The 26,052-nt window shown below is 41.5% G+C and overlaps 2 protein-coding genes across 2 annotated transcripts in view; one reads left to right on the top strand and one right to left on the bottom strand.

Annotated features, from left to right (window-relative positions):
* LOC143510489 (calcium-activated potassium channel subunit alpha-1-like) overlaps nucleotides 1-26,052 on the bottom strand; it is a 51,483-nt gene that overhangs the window by 11,786 nt on the left and 13,645 nt on the right. The window contains exons 2-5 of the mRNA XM_076999884.1: nucleotides 10,143-10,221; nucleotides 9,904-10,000; nucleotides 8,102-8,326; nucleotides 7,640-7,832 (exon numbers count right to left, since the gene is read on the bottom strand). Of these exons, the coding sequence (XP_076855999.1) occupies nucleotides 7,640-7,832; nucleotides 8,102-8,326; nucleotides 9,904-10,000; nucleotides 10,143-10,180 (553 nt within the window). The 5' untranslated portion in view covers nucleotides 10,181-10,221. The remainder of the gene's footprint in view (nucleotides 1-7,639; nucleotides 7,833-8,101; nucleotides 8,327-9,903; nucleotides 10,001-10,142; nucleotides 10,222-26,052) is intronic.
* LOC143510490 (uncharacterized) lies at nucleotides 21,524-24,488 on the top strand. Its single transcript, XM_076999885.1, has 3 exons — nucleotides 21,524-22,222; nucleotides 23,514-23,830; nucleotides 23,965-24,488. The coding sequence occupies exons 1-3, from the start codon at nucleotides 21,747-21,749 to the stop codon at nucleotides 24,324-24,326; spliced, it is 1,155 nt and encodes a 384-aa protein (XP_076856000.1). The 5' UTR covers nucleotides 21,524-21,746; the 3' UTR covers nucleotides 24,327-24,488.

Raw genomic sequence — 26,052 nt, 5'->3', positions numbered from 1 at the left:
TGGATCTCTTGCCAGGTGGAGGGCTTTCCGTGTGAGGCGGGAGCTGAATAAGTCCGGAAGGGAGGGAAGAGACGTACCAACGGTCTTCTCAGCTGCACTCACAATGCACTTGAGGGTCCTGCGGCAGGATGCTGTGCAGGCCCCATACCACATGGTGAGACAGCTGGTCAGGATGTTCTCAATGGCCCCACTGTAGAAGGTGCTCATGGTGGGGGTTGGGGCACCGGCTCTTCTTAGTTTGCGGAGAAAGTAGAGCCACTGATTAGCCTTTTCTGGCTAATGATGCCGAGCTGATGGTCCAGGAGAGGTCCTCTGTGACATGCACACCCAAGAATGTGGTGCTGCTCACCCTCTTCACCGCAGTATCGTTGATGAACAGGGCAGTGTGCTGAGTGCAAGTTCTCCTGAAGTCCACAACAATATTCTTGGTCTTGTCGGTGTTCAGAGAGAGATTGTTGTGTTTGCACCTGCCTGTGGTCTTCCGGTCAGGAAGTCTTGCAGCCAGTTCCACAGTGATGTGCTCAGCCCCAGACTGAGCTGTTGATGGATGATTGTATTGAATGCCGAACTGAAGTCAAGGAACAGCATTCTGACGTAGGTGTCCTTCCTGTCCAGGTGTGTGAGGGCTGAGTGTAAAGCAGTGGAGATGGCATCAGCGGTCGAGAGATTAAACCGATATGCAAACTGGTAGGGGTCCAAGAAGGGGGGCAGGGAACACCTGATGTGGTGCATGACTAGTCGTTCGAAGCACTTCATGGGGATGGAGGTTAGTGCAACCGGACGGTAGTCATTGAAGCAGGATGGCAATGCCTTCATAGGGACAGGGATAATGGTGGTGGCTTTGAAACAGGTAGGAACCACCGCCTGACTCAGAGAGGCGTTATAGATGTCCGTAAAGACCTCTGCGAGTTCCCAGGCACAGTTCTTCAGCACACGACCAGGTCTGTCACAGGTCTGCAGAGAGGTTTTGTAGCCCGTGATGGTCTGAATTCCCTGCCAAAGATTCCGTGTGTCTCTGCTGTCACTGAAGTGTAGAGATATCCTCTTAGAGTACTGCCTCTTCGCTTCCCTGATGCCACGGGACAGGTTGGCCCTAGCTGTCTTCAGGCCTCCCTGGTCTCCTGCTGTGAAGGCAGCATTTCTGGCCTTCATGGAGGCTACTGTCAGGAATTACCATGGCTAAGATGTTTGGCACATGGCTCAATAAATGTACGGGTCTCCGAAAGGCATTGGCAAGAACACCAGAGGAGCCAAGTACCAGCTACTGGTGGATAAAAAAGTCACTCTGGAAGACTAGTAGACCAGGCAGCCCATCCTGTGCACTGCCTGGATTGACCACAACAAATCCTATCCTATGACTCAATGCCCATATATATATACAGTTGTGATCAAATTTATTCAACCCCCACTGAAATAAAGTGTTTTGGCCGGTTTGACATTGATTTTGATCATTTCAGTCATCTTATTTACAATTATATCAAAGAGGCACTTATAAATTAGACAAACATAACATAATATTTATGATGGAATAACCACAAATGTCTTTACTGTGCTCACATCATTATCAGTTTTATTCAACCCCCTAGTGACATTATTTTTTAGTACTTAGTACAACATCCTTTTCCAGTTATGACAGCTTTCAAGCGTGAAGCATAGCTTGACACAAGTGTCTTGCAGCGACCTATGGGTATCTTAGCCCATTCTTCATGGGCAAAAGCCTCCAGTTCAGTCACATTCTTAGGCTTGCGCACTGCAACTGCCTTCTTTAGGTCCCACCAGAGGTTCTCAATTGGATTTAAGTCTGGTGATTGCGATGGCCACTCTAGAATGTTCCAGCCTTTCATGTTCAACCATGCTCTAGTGGACTTGGATGTGTGCTTCGGATCATTGTCCTGTTGGAAGGTCCAACGTCTCCCAAGCCGCAGGTTTGTGACTGACTCCATCACATTTTCCTCCAAGATCTCCTGGTACTGAAGGGAATTCATGGTACCCTGCACACGTTGAAGCTTTCCTGTACCATTAGAAGCAAAACAGCCCCAAAGCATAATTGACCCCCCGCCATGCTTCACAGTAGGCAAGGTGTTCTTTTGTTCATAAGCCTGGTTCTTCCTTCTCCAAACATAGCGCTGGTCCATTGTCCCAAACAGTTCTAATTTAGTTTCATCTGACCACAGTACACTGTTCCAAAACCTTTGTGGCTTGTCCACATGACTTTTGGCATACTGCAGTCGACTTTTCTTGTTCTTTGGAGTCAGCAAGGGGGTGCGTCTGGGCGTTCTGGCATGGAGGTCTTCGTTATGCAGTGCGCGCCTTATTGTCTGAGCTGAAACTTCAGTGCCCACATCTGACAGGTCTTTTTTCAGTTCCTTAGCAGTCACGCGGGGATTTTTCTCCACATTACGCTTCAGGTAGCGCACAGCAGTCGCGGTCATGATCTTCTTTCTGCCACGACCAGGTAACGTTTCCACTGTGCCCTTTAACTTGAACTTGCGAATGATACTTCCGATAGTGTCTCTTGGAATATTTAACAACTTCGCAATCTTTTTATATCCATTGCCATTCTTGTGAAGAGCAATAACCTCTTCTCTTGTCTTCTGGGACCATTCTCTTGCCTTCACCATGCTTGGAAACACACCAGTAGATGTCTAGAAGGAGCTGAGTATCACAGTCCTTTTAAATCTGCCTAATTGGTGCTTATCATGCTTGATTGCTGCTCGTTGACATCCACAGATGTTTTCAATACCTGATGGAAAACACTGGAATGAACCTCTGTTCTTAGGAGTGGTAGTCGTAAAGGGGTTGAATAATTGTGTCAATGAAGAAATCACAAAAAGGCCATTTAATACTTTATGACAAAAAAAATTGATGCTATCTTAGTTGCATTTAGTTCTTTAACAAGTCCTTGTAAGATTTCATTATGAACACAATTACAAATGTGCACTGAATTCCATAAAACCCTTCGCAGCATTGGGGGTTGAATAAATTTGATCACAACTGTATATATATATATATTAGGGGTGGGACACGATTAAAAAAATTAATCGAATTAATCGGAAGCTTTGTAATTAATTAATCGAAATTAATCGCATTTTAATCGCATTTCAGTATTTAACATGAGAAATATTAATTTAAGTTTGAATGATGAATGAATCAATGAACATAATCATAAACTTCAACATCTTGTTTATTTTTCCACCAGTCTACTACACAGACCAATATATGTGTAGTGTGCAGAAAACAGTTCAGAACATTGGAAATTCTGATCAAAAATGTTGTTTAATTTTGGGAGTTTTGCTCAGGATATTGGAAGAATTGAAGTAAATCAGAAGATGTTTTTTAATAGCATTTTAGCAATTTCTTTAATTTCCCAGGCTTCTGCCACAGGCATCTCCATAGTGCCTAGAAGTGGTCTTCTGCATGCTCAAAGCAAATGACTGGATCTTCATCATCTATAGATTCATCATCTATATGAGCTGTCACACCAAGATAATTCTTGTTGCTAACAGAGGTCCAGTGATCCCCAGTCAGAGCCACATTTGTGGCGCTCTTCACAATAACCTGTTTTACTTCCTATTCCTCATCATACAGCTGCTGGATTTTCTTCGACATTGTCTTTCTGGGGTGAGTTTCCCAAAACGTTCTTAGCGCCAAGTACTTCGTTACCTCATTCTTACGTACGAGGTTAAGAAGTACTTCCCAGCTAACAAAAAAACGTCCCGCGAACCAACACTGCGAACGTCCTCTGGACGTTTTTTTGTAGGGTCGCCAAAATGTTTCAGGGGACGTTCAGTGGACGTTACAAAGGACGTTTGTAGGACCACCTGGAAACATCCAGAGGACAATGAGCGGATGTTTAAGGAACGTCCTTTAAACGTCTCTTATGTGTTAAATTGTTTAGGTCTACTTCTTATGTTACTTCTAAAACAACTTAGATTTTATTGATTTAGTAAATCCGGGTATTGCATATGGAATAAAAATGAACACACAAGAAGTGATAGGCTGTAAACAAGTTATTATTTTTTATTTGAAATGCGAAAAAAGTGTCTGATGTGCGCATTTTGAACGCCGTTTCAAGCCTCCTTTTCACACGTTTCTTGGGGTGAAGCCTAAAATAGACAAAGATACACGTTTGTTAACATTTAATTTTGTGACCTCTAGTTATAATAAAGTGTTCGATAAATGAAGTAATTTGAACGTTTTGCTTGAAGAACATCAGCTACTCAAATCAATGCTAACCCAGCTAGGTAGCTATAGTTGGCATTAACTTGTTAATGTGGCTAGCTACTTATAGCGAATGCTATTGTCGGCTGTTATCTGTGGCTGAGACCATCAACATCAGTTAACGTTACTTACTATTGAAGTCTTAATGCAGTGATTCATATAACTATCATTTGGTAGCGTAGCGTAGTGATAATTTAGCTCTAGCCATGACCATATAGAAATAATGTCCAGCCACAGATGGGCATCCGTTTTTGGTACAACTGTTTGATTTTGCTGATCGGGTTTTATGATTATCCAGAGGGGTTAGCTGAGGGTTTATTAAAATCACCTCATACATTAGCCGCAACTCAGAAGATAAATTTACTAAGATATGTATTTACTAGCTAACCATATTTTAATCAAATGTTGGTGACTCACCTTGAATTTAAAATAACGGCTTCTGTCAGAATATTCATGATAGCTAACGTTCCTACGTCGCGAGAAGACGGCTCGTGCGTTTATGTTCCCGCTTGCTAATCCTCTAGTGAGTAAAACTCTAAATCAGCTGACTGCCTTTCACGCACGCACCATGACAACGGTCGCGGGACCACGTCCGGACGTTCTCAAACATTCTCTAAATGTAACAAAAATAACGTTATTTCAACGACTATACGGGGACGTCACCGAACGTCCTGTGAATGTATCTTTGGGAACGTTCCGCCAGGACTTCGAGGGGATCTGCTGGGAACGTCCGTTATGGCCTAGGAACGTCCTATCACGAACGTTATAAAAAACCTCTAATAAGAACGTCCGCGAACGTCCCCGGGACGTTCACTGTTTGCTGGGTTGGCGCTAAGAACGTTTTGGGAAACTCACCCCTGGACGGTAGTTCGTAACTTGCATCAGTTGACGCAATTCGCAGCGCTTCTTGTAAGTCTTTATCTTCGACCACAGGGAGCGGACAACACAAATAATGTGACGCGTCATGTATAAACGCGTGCGGAGTCGCGCGCTACGGCCACTCGCGAAAGTTAAATCCAGTCTTAATGGTCCAATGAAGGTAATTTAAAAACCAGGACATTTCCTCACAGGATGTGAATTACGGACGTTTGGTCACCCTATCGTATTAGGAATACATTTAGCAGCTAAGTTATCATTACTGACCTGCGCATTAAGCTGGGCGTACACTGCGATTTTTGGCCCATTTTCAGCCGATTTTTCACTCGTTTCAGCTCAATCGCGTGTCGTGCATCGTATAGTTTACACAGGTATACGAGGAGCGATTCACAACTCCCGATCAGAAATCGCAGCGTCGCAAGAATATCAAACATGTGTGAAATTCAAATCGCTCCTCGTGAGAGTATCGCACTGTTGAAGCAGCTCCACGAGCCGAATCTCCCTGCGATTTAGTCGTACAGTTTGAGCTGGAGCTGAGTACACGATTTAAAATATCGCACAGTGTACGCCCAGCTTTAGCCGCAACATGTTTTGCGTTGAGGTGGTAACGAAGGGTGGAAGTGCTCCTGTGATAAGCGAACTCCTTCCTACATAAAGTGTAAATAACACTATTTTTGTTTGTAGCCTACTTCCATCTGGTCCATATAATCTGTATGTCTGGAACTCGTTCACTGAGAAACATTCCACGGTGCAAAAGTGTCTCGTCCGTTAAATGCGTTAAAATGCGTTAATTTTTTTTAGTGCGTTAATTTTCCTGTAATTAATTAATCGAAATTAACGCGTTAAAGTCCCACCACTAATATATATATATATATATATATATATATATTAATGCTTGGAATGCTTGAGGGTGTAGAACAGGGGTAATCAATTAAATTTTTCCGCGGTCCATTTTTGGGGGGGGGGGGGGGTGTGTTGAACGAAAGTTGTTGAGCGGGGGGGGGCGAACGAAAGTTGTTGAGCGGGGGGGGGGGGCGAACGTAACACTCAAATGGGTGGTGAACGTAACACTCGTCTGAAAATAAATTTTTTTGGCATTTGGGTCCGTATCCAGTTAATCAGGAATGTGATTGGGTCCGGACAGGACGGCGTTCGGGTCCGGATCCGGGCCGCGGTCCGCCATTTGGTGATACCTGGTGTAGAACATCAACAGGATTATAAAAACCTTAATCAAGAGCTGGGGAATACAACCCTATGGGCCAGCTTCAGGCTGTAATGATTCAATGATTCAACACAAACACAGTGAGGAACAAATCACAAGAAGTATGTACTACAGTACAGGAATAGTCAGGCCAGTGTGATTTCACTCCAGTATACTTGACTTCACTGAATGACTGTGTGGATCCTGACCTGGGCTGGGCATACTTCCCATAATTTGGTAGAAATATAGTGCAACCCACATAAGGCTACTGGGTGGCTGGTTTACCTTATGAAAATGTTCGTACATCCACCCAGAAGCACACTTCCCCATGGTGAAGTGATTAGCGCCTATTGTCTTGGTAATGAGAAATAGCACGTTGGAAGCACTGACCCCCACTTCCTCAGAAAGCTTGTACAATACAAAAAATACCTAATGTGAAGGCTACAAGGCAAGCTTGTCTATATAACACTTTTCACACAGCTTCAAGAAGTTTCAATAACTGATATTACATGCTGCTTATGTTATAGTGCAAATTCAATAGTGCAAATTCGCAGTATTCTTTTGCAGAAAATAAAATCATTGGTTTAAATCCCAGTACCAAACATTTTTGTTCTTATTGTGAAATAAATCTTTATTGTACAGCAATGTTTTATTGTCATCAAAACACATTTATATTTTCATGAAAATGAAACTGCAGTCATGCTAGTCGTTCTGCTAGTCTAGTTCGTGCTAGTGTCTGAGGATGAATAACATGAGCTAATGAACTAAGCAGTCCATTAATGAAATTCTAATTTCTTACATCACCCTTCATTCAATTCAGCTTCTTGGTTTTGTTGACATAATCAAAGAACTACTATGCTGAGTAAAGATTTATTAGCACAGGAAAGAAATAATACCAGAGATCAAATCAGATGAAGATTATTTTGGCATTGTACAATATTTTCACAGCACAATATCTGTCAGCCAGTTATTTCACTTTAAGTACACTTCAGAAAAAATAAGGTCTAGACCAGGCGTACTCAACTAAATTTGTCCGCGGTCCAATTTTGGCAGATACCTGTGACCTGAGGTCCGGTGTGGCGGGGGTGGCGAACGTAAGTTGTTGAGCGGGGTGGCGAATGTAACACTTGTGACGGAGTGTTTTTTCAATAGCCCTGAAATATATGCTACGGTTTTGTTTTGGTCCGTATCCAGTTAATCAGGAATGAGATTGGGTCCGGACAGGACTGCGTTCGGGTCCGGATCCGGACCGCGGTCCGCCAGTTGAGTACCCCTGGTCTAGACCGTGGTGGTCCTACTGGAGGGTACATCTGTATGTGTGTGTTGAAGAGGTATCACTACCTTGTCCATTAGCCTGCAGAACACATACAGAGTTTTGAAACTGCATGGATTTGATATTTAGTGAGGCCAGGATGCACTCCTTATCCTGCATTGACGAATCCTCTACAGTACTCTGATTGGCAGAGATGATGACGCACATGTCACACAGATTGATGTTCACAGCTCTCAGATTTGCTCTGCTCAGTGGAGAGCCCTTCACAAAAACAAACAAAACCAAAATAAACAGTACAAACATTAGTCAAACACTCATACAAGGTCAGTACTTTCACAATACTATCAGAAATAATTTAGCTCAGTTACTGACTTCTAAGTTCAGTTATTTAAATTTGCAAATAATATATTCTATTATTGACCTTTGTAATAATATTAGTGCAGTATGGCCTAAATACAGCTACATTTTATTTTTTAACCTGAAGAAAAAACTCAGAACTAATTCAATGCTCTGAGTTGGAGCAGGCTCACAGGTAAGATGGAGACTTTTGGGAAGATGTTGAGGGTGTCCCACTCCTTCTTAATGAAGTCCAATGATCCCACGAAGATGATGTGCTTCAGCTCATGAAAGTGGAAGTTACTGGCCCTGAGGGGCATCACCAGGTTCCTCAGGCCCACCACAGCTGAATTTACATCACCAAAGACACACACCAGTACATGGCCTTTCAAAGCCGTCACCGATGCCTCACTGCGGGTCTGGGGGATTAAGAGAAAGATGCTCTGTTAGCCACAATGAAACTAGCACTATTAGTCATGACTAAACTGTTAGCCATGACTAAACTAGCACTGTTAGCCACAACTAAACTAGCACTGTTAGCCAAACCAAAACTAGCTCTGTTATAAAATTTCTCTGACAAGTTAAATACCGCAAACAGTTCTGATAGCTATAACTAAACCAGCCTTGTTAAATATTAAACACCTCTGTTAGCTATACAACAACTGTGTGTCTAGCACACATTTCCATAGATTAAAACAGACAATTAAAACAACAGCTAATGTAGCATTATATATTGTATATTGTACATACATTACAAATACATTTTAGATTATTTCTTAACTTTTCCTTTTCTAACCAGAATATGTACTCATTGAGATTTAAAATCTCTTTTACAAGAGTGTCTTGGCCAAGACAGGCAGCAGCATAACTGACAGGGTTACAGACAAGACTGGGGACAGGGAAAATAATATGATTACCAAGAAGAGTTGTTATTAAAACTTCATTCTTTAGGGCAGGGGTCACCAACCTTTTTCAAACTGGGAGCTACCTCTTGGATACCAATTATTGCGGAGTGCTACCAGTTTGATACATACACGGTATATTACAGTTGTTGAGCGGGGGTGGGGGGGGTGGGGGGGGTGGGGAGTGTCGATTGTTGAGCGGAGGGGGGGGGGGGGGGGGGGGGGTTTGGCGGCGAGTATCACACGGCAACCGCGAGTACATTATTTACATAGCCCGCTAGCTAGTAGCCTCACGGCAACCGCAGACAATCTCTAATAGTAGCAAAAAAAAAAAGATGTAGCTTTTGATCAGGCCCGCGGGCGACTCATGAGGTCCTTGGGGGCGACCTGGTGCCATGTTGGTGACCTCTGCTTTAGGGTCTCCTAGCCAGTCCACATTTTCATTGTGTTCCATCTCCAAATAAGTGAGGTCTGTAGAGTACTGATTACTTGCCTCGGGTGGTTTTTGAAACAAAAGCAATATGTATCATTCAGGAGTCATATGACTGGACCAAACGTTCTGCACTATTGAACATGTGGCAAGGCTAAAACGTTTAAGCTAAAGGTCAGATGGATTGTAATATGTGTTTCTTCTTCATATTATCAGCATTATTAGTATGTGTAGCAGTATGAGTTTCACTAATTTGTGTGGAAGTGTGTTCTCTTCACTGTTTTAACCAGTTTAGCTGTGAGTATAATCTATAGCACAACTGTTGTTTCTTCATTAGAGGTTCACTAGCATGGTTTCACTAGGAGAGACATGGAGTTTAAAGACACGTTTAATCACAACAGACCACATTCTTCACAGCTGTTCAATGATAGAATGCAAATCTAATCATCCATGCCCCCTAGCCAGACTACATATTTAGACAACTGGGCTCACTGGAGAACTTTGAGATCCGAACCTCCTATTTAAACTATAGTAGAGTCGCCACCAGAATGTCCTTCACTGAGTGTTACTTACCGGTATGACATTCTCTGTGTGTTAGACTACACCAGAACTGACTAGTATGACTTTCTCTCTGTGTATTAGAATACAGCAGTAGCCTACTCACCAGTACAGCCTTCTCAATGTCTCTGGGGGGACACCAGTGGAACATTCCTGTGGAGTCATACCTCTTCACATTGTCTTCCATCGTGTCGATTGGTTGCCTAGAAAGAAAATACAGGCTAAACCATTGTGGTGGTGGTTGGGATCACAAATCTATCACCCATAAAAAAAGAGATTCAAATGTATTGTAGGGATTCTGCTACAGAAGAAATTATATTTTATGTCATTAGGCCACAGAGTAACCTTGACTTTTGTTGAGTAGGTTTGGTTGACTCCTTCATTCCTTCATTCTGCTGTTTATTCTTATATGAATATGTCCTTCCTGCAAAGACACAAGCTTCAGTTTAGCCTAATGTCACCACACTAACCTCATGAAAGTTCCCTCACTAATAGTAAAAGCAATAATATCCCTCACTAAAGTCTTATAGTCTTCAACAGTAGACTCCAGCAATATTTGCCAAATTATAGATTGAGCAAGATGACATCTTTCTGCAGCAACTCCTGCTAGAAGCCAGTATAAGCTTCCAGTTCAATCTACACCAATCTATACTTCAGTCCACATTACTGAATCCCAGAGTTAGAAAGTCTTTATTAAGCACAGTAAACCTGTTTTCTTGGACTAGTCATTGGTTGGGTAAATAATGTAGTTATTATCTGCCAGTGGTGGACAGTAACGAAGTAAATGTAATTCGTTACTGTACTTAAGTAACATTTCCATGTATCTGTACTTTACTCAAGTACTTTTATTTGGTAAGACTTTATACTTATACTTCACTACATTTCAAAGCGAAAATTTTTACTTTTCACTTCGTTACATTTACACAAACATCTCGTTCCTTTTCTATTTTTAAATCGCTTAATAAAATACCGAAAGGTTAACGTGTACCGTGTAACAGACTATAACCAATCAGCGCTCAGATTTGTACGTTAATTTGTACGTAGATCGGACATGGCTGCAGCGGATGACTTTCCCCAACACCCCTGGCCTTATTTAGCCGAATTATTTGAATTCATAGAAGAAAAAAAAAATTCATATTCCTTCAAGTGTCTCCTATGCCTTCCAAAAAACACTTCGCTGTCATCATTCAACAATTCGCCATCAAATTTGAAAAAACACATCGAGGTAAGTTCGCCATTAGATGAGTACTACCAACAGGGTGGTTTATATACCCCGGTTAATTATATCACATAGAAATACACTACATTTAATAGATGCTTTTATCCAAAGCAGTGTGCTAGTACCAGAGACCGTATACCGTCACTGGCTAGTACCCAAATTGCAATCTGTGGAGATGCTAAGCAGTTTAACACAGGAGACTCCAACATCAAACGTTAAAGCCGGGGGGACACGCGATTTTGGCCAAGCGAAGCGAACATCGCAATTCATTCCTATGAGGGAGGCGAAGGCAAGCAAAAATAAAATAGAATATAAAAATTATTATTATTAAAATTACGATTATAATAATTATATTACTTATTCGGCCAAGTTTAATATTATGAGTTCAGTTGGTTGGGCTGCACACAGTTCTAGTTCTAGGTGCTAGAGCTTCTAGCTTCCCTGTCCCACCATGTGGTAGACAACGTATAACCTCAGAAAAAGTCCCCCAAGCTAGGACTGAAGTGACCGGTTCGAAATTATTGTTCTGTTTGGTGGTGAATTTTGTTTTCATATTAAATGGTTTGTCTACTTGTCTACCTTTCTAGTGTGAATTATTAATATGGATAAAGTTTGGAAATGACTGTCGTGTGGTTCTTATCATTCTTTTTTTTTTTTCCTCAGAGAAAACATGCAAGTCAATTACCCAGATACCTGTCCATGACAGCCCCACGGAAGAGAAAAGCCAAAACAGAAGATGCTTCATCATCTAGGCCTACAAAGCAACTGAAATTAGTTGAAACAGTAGCTAATCGAAAAAGTGTGGACCAAGCTGTGATGAATTTCGTGATTCAGAGTCTCCAGCCCTTCAGCGTGGTGGACCAGCCATCCTTTCAGGAGCTTCTGAAAGATCTTCAGCCCAATGCCCCTCTAATGTCAAGAACAACGTTGCGAAGAAGGATTGATGACGCCGCACTTGACATGAAGAGGAACATCAAAGAAGCAATGTCCACAGTCAGTGTCATTGCTACAACAACAGACTGTTGGAGCACAAGGCGAAGGGGTTTTTTAGGAGTGACTGCCCACTGGCTGGACCCCAGTACCCTGGAGAGATGCTCTGTTGCACTTGCATGCAGACAACTGAAAGGCTCACACACTTTTGATGTCCTGGGAAGTTCACTAAATGAGATCCACTCTGAATTTGGCATACAACACAAAATTGTCAGAACAACGACAGATAATGCAGCAAAGCAGTGGGACAGGTGCTCAGGTGCTAAAGGAGTTCTTCAATGATGTTTGTTGGTGGTGCTCCGTGGACATAAGAGTCAGCAATGAAAAACAATGGAAACAGGCAACACACCCAGAGTAAAAAGGTAAAGTAAAAGGTCCTTTATTCAAAAAAATGGACCTGCCATATAAAAGCCTACCGGTTTCGGTGACCAAATCACCTTCAACAGGGCTGTAGAGTTATGGCAAGTGACACAATCCACAGAGCTTATAAAGCTCAAACAAATGATGATGTCATCTGTGATGTCCAATCCGAGGGCACTTTTCCCCCGGGACCGTACCATCTTACTGAAAAGGGGGGGGGGGGGGGGGGGGGGAGAGTGGAACCTGGCCTAAATCTAAAAGACAAGAAATACTGCAAAAACAAATAGTGATGGACAAATTACAAGAAACATTTAAAATCTACCTCATCATTGAGGCCAGGATACTTGTCAGCTTGCAGCCTAATGATCCATCTAGTTTCCTGTTGTGCCAATTTCTTAAGACGGTCACCCCCTCTAACCAGGGGGGCCACTTGTTCAATGCCAATGATGCTAATGGCATGAGAGGTTCTTTCTGAGGCGAGAGAGAGGTGTTTGGCCATAGCGTAATCTGTGTTCTTTTTTCTAATGGCATACTTGTGATCCCACAAGCGATCACGTAGCCGTCTTTTGGTCTGCCCCACGTAAAAAACCCCGCAGGTGCATTTCAACAGATAAATGATGAAGCAAGAATTACAGTTAATAAACTGTCGAATCTCATACTCTCTCCCTGCTGTGTGTGTTTTAAAAAATTTACACTGTTCCACCTCATTACAGTGATTACACTTAAAGCATTTAAAACAACCTGTCGGTTTGGAGAGCCAAGATGCAGTGTTGTTAGTTTTAAAATGGCTGTGAACCAGCTTGTCCCTCAAATTAGGAGCTCTTCTAAAAATGCATCTCGGGGTGTATTGGTGGAGTGGTGTAAGGGAGGAATCTGCTTTAATGATTTCCCAATTATTCATAATAATTCTCTTAAATTTATAGGATAATGTGTTGTAAGTGGAGATAAAATTGATATTCATCCCTTTATCAACATTTCGTTTACGGTCTATGGTTAAAAGGTCACTTCTAGCTTTGTTAAAAGCTGTTTCCCGGGCCTCTTGGATTACAGTGGTGTCGTAACCTCTTAGGGTGAATCTATCTTGCATCATGTTGGCTTGTACACTGAATTCATGGTCTGAGCTACAGATGCGTCGTGTCCTTAAAAATTGGCCTTTCGGGATGTTTCGTTTCATGAAATGTGGATGAAATGAATTACAATGTAAAATAGAGTTCACATCAGTGGGTTTACGATATAAGGTAGTGTTAATCCACCCATTGAGGTCTCTATATAGGGTAAGATCTAAAAAATGAATGTCTGATTTGGAGTGCTCTAGGGTCAGTTTGACACAAGGGTGTGTGTTGTTAATGTAATCATGGAATGCTAGAAGATTGGCTTCAGTGCCTTTGAATAAGATAAGAATGTCATCAATATAACGACCGTAATATATTAAATGATTAAAAAAAGGATTGTTGGTCTTATTGTAGACGAACTGGGCCTCCCACCAACCCATGAAGAGACAAGCAAATTGGGGAGCATATTTGGAGCCCATACTGGTGCCGCACAGCTGTAGGTAATAGTCACCATTGAATGTAAAATAGTTGTGGGTCAGTGACCACTCCAGTAATAGTAGCAGAAAATCCCTCTCTCTCTCCTCAGTATCATTATTTTCTAAATAAAACTTAACTGCATTTAGACCTGAGTCATGTGATATATTGGTGTATAGAGATTCTACATCCATACACAGAAAAAAATCAAAATCCACACTGTTGAGACTGTTCATGACATTCAACACCGATGTAGAATCTTTGATATAGGAGGGCAAGGCCTCCACCAAAGGGCGTAAGTGATGGTCAATGTAACTTGATGCTTTCTCTAAAAGTGAATTGTTAGCTGATACGATGGGACGGCCAGGGGGCGCATTTCCCTTGCCTTTGTGTATTTTGGGTAGAAGGTAGAGTGTGGGGGTGACTGGATTAAAATTGCATAGAAATTTAAAAGTGTTTTCATCTACCACTCCTGATTGTTTGGCATTTTCCAGAATTTGATGATATTCATTCATCATACTTAGAGTAGGGTTGAGGGTCAGTTTCTGATAGTATTTCGGATCATTCAATTGTCTTTGAGCCTCCTCAACATATTGTTTTTTGTCCCACACCACTACCGCCCCACCCTTATCTGCTGGTTTGATAATGATGTGTTCATTGTCATTGAGTTCCTTGATAGCTCTATATTCCTCTTTGGTAAGGTTAGAATAGTGCCCAAAAGATTGTTTCCCCGTTTGTATAAGTGTTTCAATGTCATGATCAGTTTTTCTTTTAAAAGCTGTCAGGCTAGCATTGTTGCATACAGGATAAAAGGTGGACTTAGGTTTAAAAGTCTTAGACCTAGTTGGTGTATCCACAACCTCATTGTTGCTGTTATCACTATACCATAATTTCAGATTCAAATTGCGGTAAAATCTATAAAGGTCTATTTTGACCTCACAGAGGTCCGGACCCGTGGTGGGGGAAAAGGTAAGTCCCTTGGATAGGACCTGTATCTGTGCTTGCGACAATGTAAAGTCAGTGAGGTTAACCACATTTAAGTTCTGGTTCCGCGCCCTGAGTTCTGTCCCCGTGGGGAAGGATGCGGTCTGTCGTGGCTGCGCAGTCTGTGATGGTGTGTAGCTCCTCTTCTTACCTCTTCTTGTCTTGTTGGTCTTTTTTTTGGCTTTGCCCCCAAATGTGGCCAGTCCTCTTCCAAAAAAGAAGGTGTGGATGGGGCTGATTTAGAAACGTAAGAATCCTGCTGTGATGTAGAAGGTTCCTTGTCCCAAGATGTAGAGGCCTCCGGTCTGGGCCTATTGTTCCACTGTGGTCCCCTTGATAGTCTGTGCCACTGATACACATGATTTTGGGCATAGTCAGTTTTATCTCTTTTCATTTTTCGTACCTTGATGGTCTTTATTTGTTCCTCCAGCTGTTTGAGCCCCGCTGATATCCTCTGTAGAAAAGGAGTGGTAGTGTTGGTGTCTCTCTGTTGCAGTGAAGTTTCAAAGGCCTCAATTAATTCAGCATTCTTCAATTTTTCAGCTTTGGCTTGTTGGATCAAAAGGAGGATGAGATCCTGGGAGCACTTGTTTAAAATGGCTTCCCATCTGTTTTTGAAGTCAGTGTCATTTGTTGCAAAAGAAGGAAATTTGTTAATTCTCAAACCTCTGGGAATGATCCCTTCTCTCCAGTAATCTGAGAGTGACACAATGTGCATGTGGAGTTTTAGGTCTTTTTCCTTCAATTTTTTCAATTCAAAGAAAGTGTGATGTACATCATCATCTGGTGTGGTTGAATTTGTCACAGGTAACAAAGTGTCAGCAACGATAATATTCTGACCTTCCTCTTTGGAAAACATAAAGGTATTGAGAGTCATGTTGCACACACAGACTGTAGGTAGGTCCGGTGCTACCTGACCAGAAAAAACGTGGGGAGCGCCGCTCCTACGATGATTCAGCAAAGCAGTGGGACAGGTGCTCAGGTGCTAAAGGAGTTCTTCAATGATGTTTGTTGGTGGTGCTCCGTGGACATAAGAGTCAGCAATGAAAAACAATGGAAACAGGCAACACACCCAGAGTAAAAAGGTAAAGTAAAAGGTCCTTTATTCAAAAAAATGGACCTGCCATATAAAAGCCTACCGGTTTCGGTGACCAAATCACCTTCAACAGGGCTGTAGAGTTATGGCAAGTGACACAATCCACAGAGCTTATAAAGCTCAAACAAATGATGATGTCATCTGTGATGTCCAATCCGAGGGCACTTTTCCCCCGGGACCGTACCATCTTACTGAAAAGGGGGGGGGGGGGGGGGGGGGGGGGGGGAGAGTGGAACCTGGCCTAAATCTAAAAGACAAGAAATACTGCAAAAACAAATAGTGATGGACAAATTACAAGAAACATTTAAAATCTACCTCATCATTGAGGCCAGGATACTTGTCAGCTTGCAGCCTAATGATCCATCTAGTTTCCTGTTGTGCCAATTTCTTAAGACGGTCACCCCCTCTAACCAGGGGGGCCACTTGTTCAATGCCAATGATGCTAATGGCATGAGAGGTTCTTTCTGAGGCGAGAGAGAGGTGTTTGGCCATAGCGTAATCTGTGTTCTTTTTTCTAATGGCATACTTATGATCCCACAAGCGATCACGTAGCCGTCTTTTGGTCTGCCCCACGTAAAAAACCCCGCAGGTGCATTTCAACAGATAAATGATGAAGCAAGAATTACAGTTAATAAACTGTCGAATCTCATACTCTCTCCCTGCTGTGTGTGTTTTAAAAAATTTACACTGTTCCACCTCATTACAGTGATTACACTTAAAGCATTTAAAACAACCTGTCGGTTTGGAGAGCCAAGATGCAGTGTTGTTAGTTTTAAAATGGCTGTGAACCAGCTTGTCCCTCAAATTAGGAGCTCTTCTAAAAATGCATCTCGGGGTGTATTGGTGGAGTGGTGTAAGGGAGGAATCTGCTTTAATGATTTCCCAATTATTCATAATAATTCTCTTAAATTTATAGGATAATGTGTTGTAAGTGGAGATAAAATTGATATTCATCCCTTTATCAACATTTCGTTTACGGTCTATGGTTAAAAGGTCACTTCTAGCTTTGTTAAAAGCTGTTTCCCGGGCCTCTTGGATTACAGTGGTGTCGTAACCTCTTAGGGTGAATCTATCTTGCATCATGTTGGCTTGTACACTGAATTCATGGTCTGAGCTACAGATGCGTCGTGTCCTTAAAAATTGGCCTTTCGGGATGTTTCGTTTCATGAAATGTGGATGAAATGAATTACAATGTAAAATAGAGTTCACATCAGTGGGTTTACGATATAAGGTAGTGTTAATCCACCCATTGAGGTCTCTATATAGGGTAAGATCTAAAAAATGAATGTCTGATTTGGAGTGCTCTAGGGTCAGTTTGACACAAGGGTGTGTGTTGTTAATGTAATCATGGAATGCTAGAAGATTGGCTTCAGTGCCTTTGAATAAGATAAGAATGTCATCAATATAACGACCGTAATATATTAAATGATTAAAAAAAGGATTGTTGGTCTTATTGTAGACGAACTGGGCCTCCCACCAACCCATGAAGAGACAAGCAAATTGGGGAGCATATTTGGAGCCCATACTGGTGCCGCACAGCTGTAGGTAATAGTCACCATTGAATGTAAAATAGTTGTGGGTCAGTGACCACTCCAGTAATAGTAGCAGAAAATCCCTCTCTCTCTCCTCAGTATCATTATTTTCTAAATAAAACTTAACTGCATTTAGACCTGAGTCATGTGATATATTGGTGTATAGAGATTCTACATCCATACACAGAAAAAAATCAAAATCCACACTGTTGAGACTGTTCATGACATTCAACACCGATGTAGAATCTTTGATATAGGAGGGCAAGGCCTCCACCAAAGGGCGTAAGTGATGGTCAATGTAACTTGATGCTTTCTCTAAAAGTGAATTGTTAGCTGATACGATGGGACGGCCAGGGGGCGCATTTCCCTTGCCTTTGTGTATTTTGGGTAGAAGGTAGAGTGTGGGGGTGACTGGATTAAAATTGCATAGAAATTTAAAAGTGTTTTCATCTACCACTCCTGATTGTTTGGCATTTTCCAGAATTTGATGATATCCTGTTGAAGGTGATTTGGTCACCGAAACCGGTAGGCTTTTATATGGCAGGTCCATTTTTTTGAATAAAGGACCTTTTACTTTACCTTTTTACTCTGGGTGTGTTGCCTGTTTCCATTGTTTTTCATTGCTGACTCTTATGTCCACGGAGCACCACCAACAAACATCATTGAAGAACTCCTTTAGCACCTGAGCACCTGTCCCACTGCTTTGCTGAATCATCGTAGGAGCGGCGCTCCCCACGTTTTTTCTGGTCAGGTAGCACCGGACCTACCTACAGTCTGTGTGTGCAACATGACTCTCAATACCTTTATGTTTTCCAAAGAGGAAGGTCAGAATATTATCGTTGCTGACACTTTGTTACCTGTGACAAATTCAACCACACCAGATGATGATGTACATCACACTTTCTTTGAATTGAAAAAATTGAAGGAAAAAGACCTAAAACTCCACATGCACATTGTGTCACTCTCAGATTACTGGAGAGAAGGGATCATTCCCAGAGGTTTGAGAATTAACAAATTTCCTTCTTTTGCAACAAATGACACTGACTTCAAAAACAGATGGGAAGCCATTTTAAACAAGTGCTCCCAGGATCTCATCCTCCTTTTGATCCAACAAGCCAAAGCTGAAAAATTGAAGAATGCTGAATTAATTGAGGCCTTTGAAACTTCACTGCAACAGAGAGACACCAACACTACCACTCCTTTTCTACAGAGGATATCAGCGGGGCTCAAACAGCTGGAGGAACAAATAAAGACCATCAAGGTACGAAAAATGAAAAGAGATAAAACTGACTATGCCCAAAATCATGTGTATCAGTGGCACAGACTATCAAGGGGACCACAGTGGAACAATAGGCCCAGACCAGAGGCCTCTACATCTTGGGACAAGGAACCTTCTACATCACAGCAGGATTCTTACGTTTCTAAATCAGCCCCATCCACACCTTCTTTTTTGGAAGAGGACTGGCCACATTTGGGGGCAAAGCCAAAAAAAAGACCAACAAGACAAGAAGAGGTAAGAAGAGGAGCTACACACCATCACAGACTGCGCAGCCACGACAGACCGCATCCTTCCCCACGGGGACAGAACTCAGGGCGCGGAACCAGAACTTAAATGTGGTTAACCTCACTGACTTTACATTGTCGCAAGCACAGATACAGGTCCTATCCAAGGGACTTACCTTTTCCCCCACCACGGGTCCGGACCTCTGTGAGGTCAAAATAGACCTTTATAGATTTTACCGCAATTTGAATCTGAAATTATGGTATAGTGATAACAGCAACAATGAGGTTGTGGATACACCAACTAGGTCTAAGACTTTTAAACCTAAGTCCACCTTTTATCCTGTATGCAACAATGCTAGCCTGACAGCTTTTAAAAGAAAAACTGATCATGACATTGAAACACTTATACAAACGGGGAAACAATCTTTTGGGCACTATTCTAACCTTACCAAAGAGGAATATAGAGCTATCAAGGAACTCAATGACAATGAACACATCATTATCAAACCAGCAGATAAGGGTGGGGCGGTAGTGGTGTGGGACAAAAAACAATATGTTGAGGAGGCTCAAAGACAATTGAATGATCCGAAATACTATCAGAAACTGACCCTCAACCCTACTCTAAGTATGATGAATGAATATCATAAAATTCTGGAAAATGCCAAACAATCAGGAGTGGTAGATGAAAACACTTTTAAATTTCTATGCAATTTTAATCCAGTCACCCCCACACTCTACCTTCTACCCAAAATACACAAAGGCAAGGGAAATGCGCCCCCTGGCCGTCCCATCGTATCAGCTAACAATTCACTTTTAGAGAAAGCATCAAGTTACATTGACCATCACTTACGCCCTTTGGTGGAGGCCTTGCCCTCCTATATCAAAGATTCTACATCGGTGTTAATTGTCATGAACAGTCTCAACAGTGTGGATTTTGATTTTTTTCTGTGTATGGATGTAGAATCTCTATACACCAATATATCACATGACTCAGGTCTAAATGCAGTTAAGTTTTATTTAGAAAATAATGATACTGAGGAGAGAGAGAGGGATTTTCTGCTACTATTACTGGAGTGGTCACTGACCCACAACTATTTTACATTCAATGGTGACTATTACCTACAGCTGTGCGGCACCAGTATGGGCTCCAAATATGCTCCCCAATTTGCTTGTCTCTTCATGGGTTGGTGGGAGGCCCAGTTCGTCTACAATAAGACCAACAATCCTTTTTTTAATCATTTAATATATTACGGTCGTTATATTGATGACATTCTTATCTTATTCAAAGGCACTGAAGCCAATCTTCTAGCATTCCATGATTACATTAACAACACACACCCTTGTGTCAAACTGACCCTAGAGCACTCCAAATCAGACATTCATTTTTTAGATCTTACCCTATATAGAGACCTCAATGGGTGGATTAACACTACCTTATATCGTAAACCCACTGATGTGAACTCTATTTTACATTGTAATTCATTTCATCCACATTTCATGAAACGAAACATCCCGAAAGGCCAATTTTTAAGGACACGACGCATCTGTAGCTCAGACCATGAATTCAGTGTACAAGCCAACATGATGCAAGATAGATTCACCCTAAGAGGTTACGACACCACTGTAATCCAAGAGGCCCGGGAAACAGCTTTTAACAAAGCTAGAAGTGACCTTTTAACCATAGACCGTAAACGAAATGTTGATAAAGGGATGAATATCAATTTTATCTCCACTTACAACACATTATCCTATAAATTTAAGAGAATTATTATGAATAATTGGGAAATCATTAAAGCAGATTCCTCCCTTACACCACTCCACCAATACACCCCGAGATGCATTTTTAGAAGAGCTCCTAATTTGAGGGACAAGCTGGTTCACAGCCATTTTAAAACTAACAACACTGCATCTTGGCTCTCCAAACCGACAGGTTGTTTTAAATGCTTTAAGTGTAATCACTGTAATGAGGTGGAACAGTGTAAATTTTTTAAAACACACACAGCAGGGAGAGAGTATGAGATTCGACAGTTTATTAACTGTAATTCTTGCTTCATCATTTATCTGTTGAAATGCACCTGCGGGGTTTTTTACGTGGGGCAGACCAAAAGACGGCTACGTGATCGCTTGTGGGATCATAAGTATGCCATTAGAAAAAAGAACACAGATTACGCTATGGCCAAACACCTCTCTCTCGCCTCAGAAAGAACCTCTCATGCCATTAGCATCATTGGCATTGAACAAGTGGCCCCCCTGGTTAGAGGGGGTGACCGTCTTAAGAAATTGGCACAACAGGAAACTAGATGGATCATTAGGCTGCAAGCTGACAAGTATCCTGGCCTCAATGATGAGGTAGATTTTAAATGTTTCTTGTAATTTGTCCATCACTATTTGTTTTTGCAGTATTTCTTGTCTTTTAGATTTAGGCCAGGTTCCACTCCCCCCCCCCCCCCTTTTCAGTAAGATGGTACGGTCCCGGGGGAAAAGTGCCCTCGGATTGGACATCACAGATGACATCATCATTTGTTTGAGCTTTATAAGCTCTGTGGATTGTGTCACTTGCCATAACTCTACAGCCCTGTTGAAGGTGATTTGGTCACCGAAACCGGTAGGCTTTTATATGGCAGGTCCATTTTTTTGAATAAAGGACCTTTTACTTTACCTTTTTACTCTGGGTGTGTTGCCTGTTTCCATTGTTTTTCAACGACAGATAATGGTTCAAATTTTTTGAAGGCATTCCGAATGTATGGAGAACAGGATGAAAACAACAATGCCACTGTTTCAGATGAGTCTGAAGATGATGGGGAGGAGATGGGTGATGAAGACCAACATTTGGAAGGTGAAGTGGATTTTGTCGACGCCACAGCCATCTTAAATGAAGATGACGGCCTGCAATTTCAGCTCCCAAAACATCACAGATGCGCCTGCCACCTGCTAAATCTGGTCTCCACAGTGGATGCTGAAAAGGCAACTTCAAATGATTCGTACAAACGGCTGTCAAGATCAACATTTTCAAAATGTTATGCACTGTGGAATAAGTGCGGACGAGCTACAACTGCTGTAGAGATGGTGGAAGATGTGTGCAAAATTCAGCTAATTCGTCCCAATGCAACAAGGTGGAATTCATTGCTTCTTGCAGTCGAGAGAATCCTGCGCATTGTGAAAGATCAGGGAGAGGGAGCTCTGAGGACCCTATTCACTGCACTCAAGTTGCCCATGTAAGTACTATTTTTGGACATTCTGCATGCTTTCTCTGATTCAAATGTATTTTTGTTTGTGAAATTCTTCATAATCTGTAAGAATTGTGCTACACCAGTAAAGTTATTATTATAAACTAGGGATGCACCGAAATGAAAATTCTTAGCCGAAACTGAAAACCGAAAATGAGAAAACCAAGGCCGAAAGCCGAAAACCGAAACACCGAAATACATTATGCCAATTATTAGTAACACTGGATTTATGGCTAACCTCACTAAAATCAAAGCATTGCTATTCAAAGAATAAATCAACTACAAAATTTGATTTGAAAATATGTATTTAGCACTGACATTACAGTAATGCATATTATAAAATAAAATTAGTGGTGGGCCGTTAACGGTGATAACGCTGACAATGGCCGACCACTGATTAAATTTAACTCGCTTCCAGACCGTTTTTATCTGAGAGGAGAAATATATGTATTTTATACGAGTTAAATTTAATTATAACTGACTGACCTGAAAGATAAATATAAATTCTCTCATAAAAACGTGACGTGAGTTGCAACAACATTAAATAGCTCAGGTAAACACGCTTCTGAGAAATGTCGTCTGCTCAGCAAAACATAACGGGGCTCAATGTTCTCTATTAGCCTACGAAATCCCTACGACAGAGAACGGCTGATCGTCTAAGGCAACGAGTTCCATAATTTTTGGTGTAATGTCCTTTTCCTTGGCGCCATCACTGGAAAACTTTTTTGCTAGCTTTATCCAAATAAACACGTGCAGGCAAATTTTGCTTGCGTCATCACAACACATTGTTTCGGCTGTGTTGTTTCGGTGATGAAAGTATTTCGGCCGAAAACCGAAAATGCTAATTTAAGCCATTTCGGCCGAAAATTTTCGGTGGCTGAATTTTCGGTGCATCCCTATTATAAACATTATTACAGATTTGAAGCCCACAAGAAAGAAATCACATACTACATCTATACATAACATTACAGTATAATAGACATATATTTTTAAAGGAAGGCTGATATGCACTCATACCAGTGTTCCCCTGATCATAGACGAATAAGCTTCTGAGCATTAGGCTCATTTGTAGAGCGGTCCAGCCTGCTCATGAATGAAATGAAATGGTTAAATTTGGAGTATGTATCAATCCCAACATTGCATGGAGATAATCTATGATTCTATGATGGGCCTAAATGTTGTAACCCATGCATACAGCCCAGTACTTTGAGACACACACACACACACACACAGTTAAACATGTGACCCCATTAATTGATGTTTTGTCGTTGTCTTTTAGGTTGAGCTCAGTTGAAATAGCCTTTCTGGAGGAGTATGCCAGAACCATGGGACCAATGAGCAAAGCCCTCAACATTCTTCAAGGAGAAAGTGATGTTCAGATGGGATGGCTCCTGCCTACTTTGACGCTCCTCATCACAAAGCTCAACAAAATCCGCATCACTAGCAGATACTGCAAGCCATTGGTGGATGCCGTTCAAGAGGGCCTGCAGCACCGCTTTGCAGACATGCTTGTGGAACCTGAATTCATTGCTGCTGCCATCCTTGTCCCAAAGTTTAAGACATCGTGGACGTGTGACGAAGACCTCATACAACGAGGCAAGTCAACATTTAATTATCCTTTTTTATGCCAGAAAAGGAGTAATGTTAACTAGTCTCATGCACGCACACACGCACGCACACACACGCACACAAATTAATAATCTAATTATTTATTGACATGTCTATTTCAGGCATGGATTACATCAAGGGCCATCTGGAAGAAGACTCTGCCCACCTGTCCCCAGCTAATGGTTCCAGTGAATCGGATGATGAGGACTTCTTTGCTAGCTTCAAGAAGTCTGCTGGTCAAGAAGGTGTGAAGCAATTGGAGGGTTACCTTGCCTCAAAGATTGACCACAAGGATGTACTGAAGTCGTACCCTGCTGTATGCAAGCTGTCTTTGAAGCTTAACACGGCCTTGCCTGCATCAGCAGCGTGTGAGCGCCTGTTCAGTACAGCAGGGCTCATTTTCAGTCCTAGGCGAGCACGGCTAGATGCAAAAAATTTTGAAAACCAGCTCTTACTGAAGAGGAACAGAAAGTTTTTGAGTTGAGTTTGGTCAATTTCTATGTAGCCATGTAAGTACACCCCTCACATTTTTGCAGATTTGTAAGTCTATCTTTTCATGGGACAACATGGCTGTATTAGTGAAATTTCTGTAAAAAATTAATTGAAGCGGTTATATAAGTTGCATGATGGCTGTTAACTTTAATGTTGTCCCATAAAAAGATAAACTTACAAATCTGCAGAAATGTAAGGGGTGGGTGTACTTCTGTGACACACTGTATGCAGCCCATCCATCCACATATTCAGTTTACCCAAACATGCCTACAACCCTTACACACACACACACACACACACACACACACACACACACACACACACACACACACACACTTATAAGTGTTGTGTTATTGTGATGGTGTTTTGTTATTATTAGTTTTTTGACAACTGAAATAAATGAAAAACAAAATAATGAAACTTGAATGAATGCTTTTTTTTGTTGCTCCAAAAGCACTTGGTCTTACTTAAATATAATATAGTTTTGAGTATTTTGTGTTTGCTAGGCAAATGTAAGGCACTGTTTCATTGTTCACTTGTTGGTCGAGTAGGCCTAGGGGTTTTGATATTACGCTAAGAAAAAAAAGTTTTTACTTTTACTTTTAATACTTAAGTATTTTTGAAGGCAGATACTTTTGTACTTTTACTCAAGTAAAAATTTGAGGTCAATACTTTTACTTTTACTTGAGTAATATTCAATGCAAGGTAACTGTACTTTTACTCAAGTACATAGTTGGTGTACTTCGTCCACCACTGTTATCTGCCTGATGGTTTTACATGCAAAAACAAATTCATACAGTAATATTTCAGAAAGCTTGCACTTCGGATCATTAAAACTCTTTCTCTCTCTTCACAAAAGACCGTAGATAAATGTACTCCGCATTAATACAACTAATATTTCTCTTATTACTGACTGATTTTCTGTTTTCCATTTTTTAGAAGTGTATTCAGTTTGTATGTTAATTTTGTGACTGTTAAAATAGTGAACAAAAACTGCCCAGATGTTTACTGACTTCAGATGCAGACATGGTCTGGTGGTTAGTCTTGTGACTGGCTGGAGGGTGGTGGGTTCGATTCCCTGGCCCTAAGCCATGACTGAAGTGTCCTTGAGCAGTGCTCTTAACCCCAACTGCTCCACGGGCACTGGGCTAGGGCTGCCCACTGCATTGGGCATGTGTGCATCACAGCCCCCCTAGTGATCACTAGTGTGTGTGTGTCCTACTGCACAGATGGGGAAATGCAGAGAACAAATTTCGATTGGGGTGAAAATTGCAATTGGCAAATATGGCACATTTACATTTTTAACATGCTGCCAAGTCTGAAACAACTATCAGATTCCTGTTGCAAATGCAGTGAAAACACCAGCTAATGATGAACTGTAAATTATTAACCAGAGAAGGACCTGTACATACTGTACATACTCACACCTATAGGTAAGATACTTTGCACCCTGAAGGTTCCAATCATCTCCATCCTCAGACCAAGGGGAGATGTAAATATCATGCCTATTATGACTGTTCAGGAACATTTACAGTTACAGTACTCAATACATTTTGAAAATTGGAAATCGCTCAAGAGACAAGAGAGACAAGACAAGAATGCACACTGGGTGCTGCATTAAAATCAGTTGCCCCTCAAATTCATGTTTAAAAAATCAAGTCCTTAGGCACTAACATTCACTGAAAATAGTGCTGCGACTGAAAAGAACAGGTTCACAA

This window comes from Brachyhypopomus gauderio, chromosome 3 (assembly GCF_052324685.1).
Source record: "Brachyhypopomus gauderio isolate BG-103 chromosome 3, BGAUD_0.2, whole genome shotgun sequence".
NCBI classification, from domain to species: Eukaryota; Metazoa; Chordata; class Actinopteri; order Gymnotiformes; family Hypopomidae; genus Brachyhypopomus; species Brachyhypopomus gauderio.
The sequence above is the reverse complement of the archived record's forward strand: the minus strand, read 5'-3'. Positions and strand labels throughout refer to the sequence as shown.

What these genes read in the sequence shown, in the direction of transcription:
- LOC143510490 (XM_076999885.1), top strand. Translation starts at nt 21,747, where the DNA reads ATGTATGGAGAACAGGATGAAAACAACAATGCCACTGTTTCAGATGAG. An exon ending in ACTGCACTCAAGTTGCCCAT is followed by an intron (nt 22,223 to 23,513) that starts GTAAGTACTATT and finishes GTTGTCTTTTAG; the next exon opens with GTTGAGCTCAGTTGAAATAG. An exon ending in CGAAGACCTCATACAACGAG is followed by an intron (nt 23,831 to 23,964) that starts GCAAGTCAACAT and finishes TGTCTATTTCAG; the next exon opens with GCATGGATTACATCAAGGGC.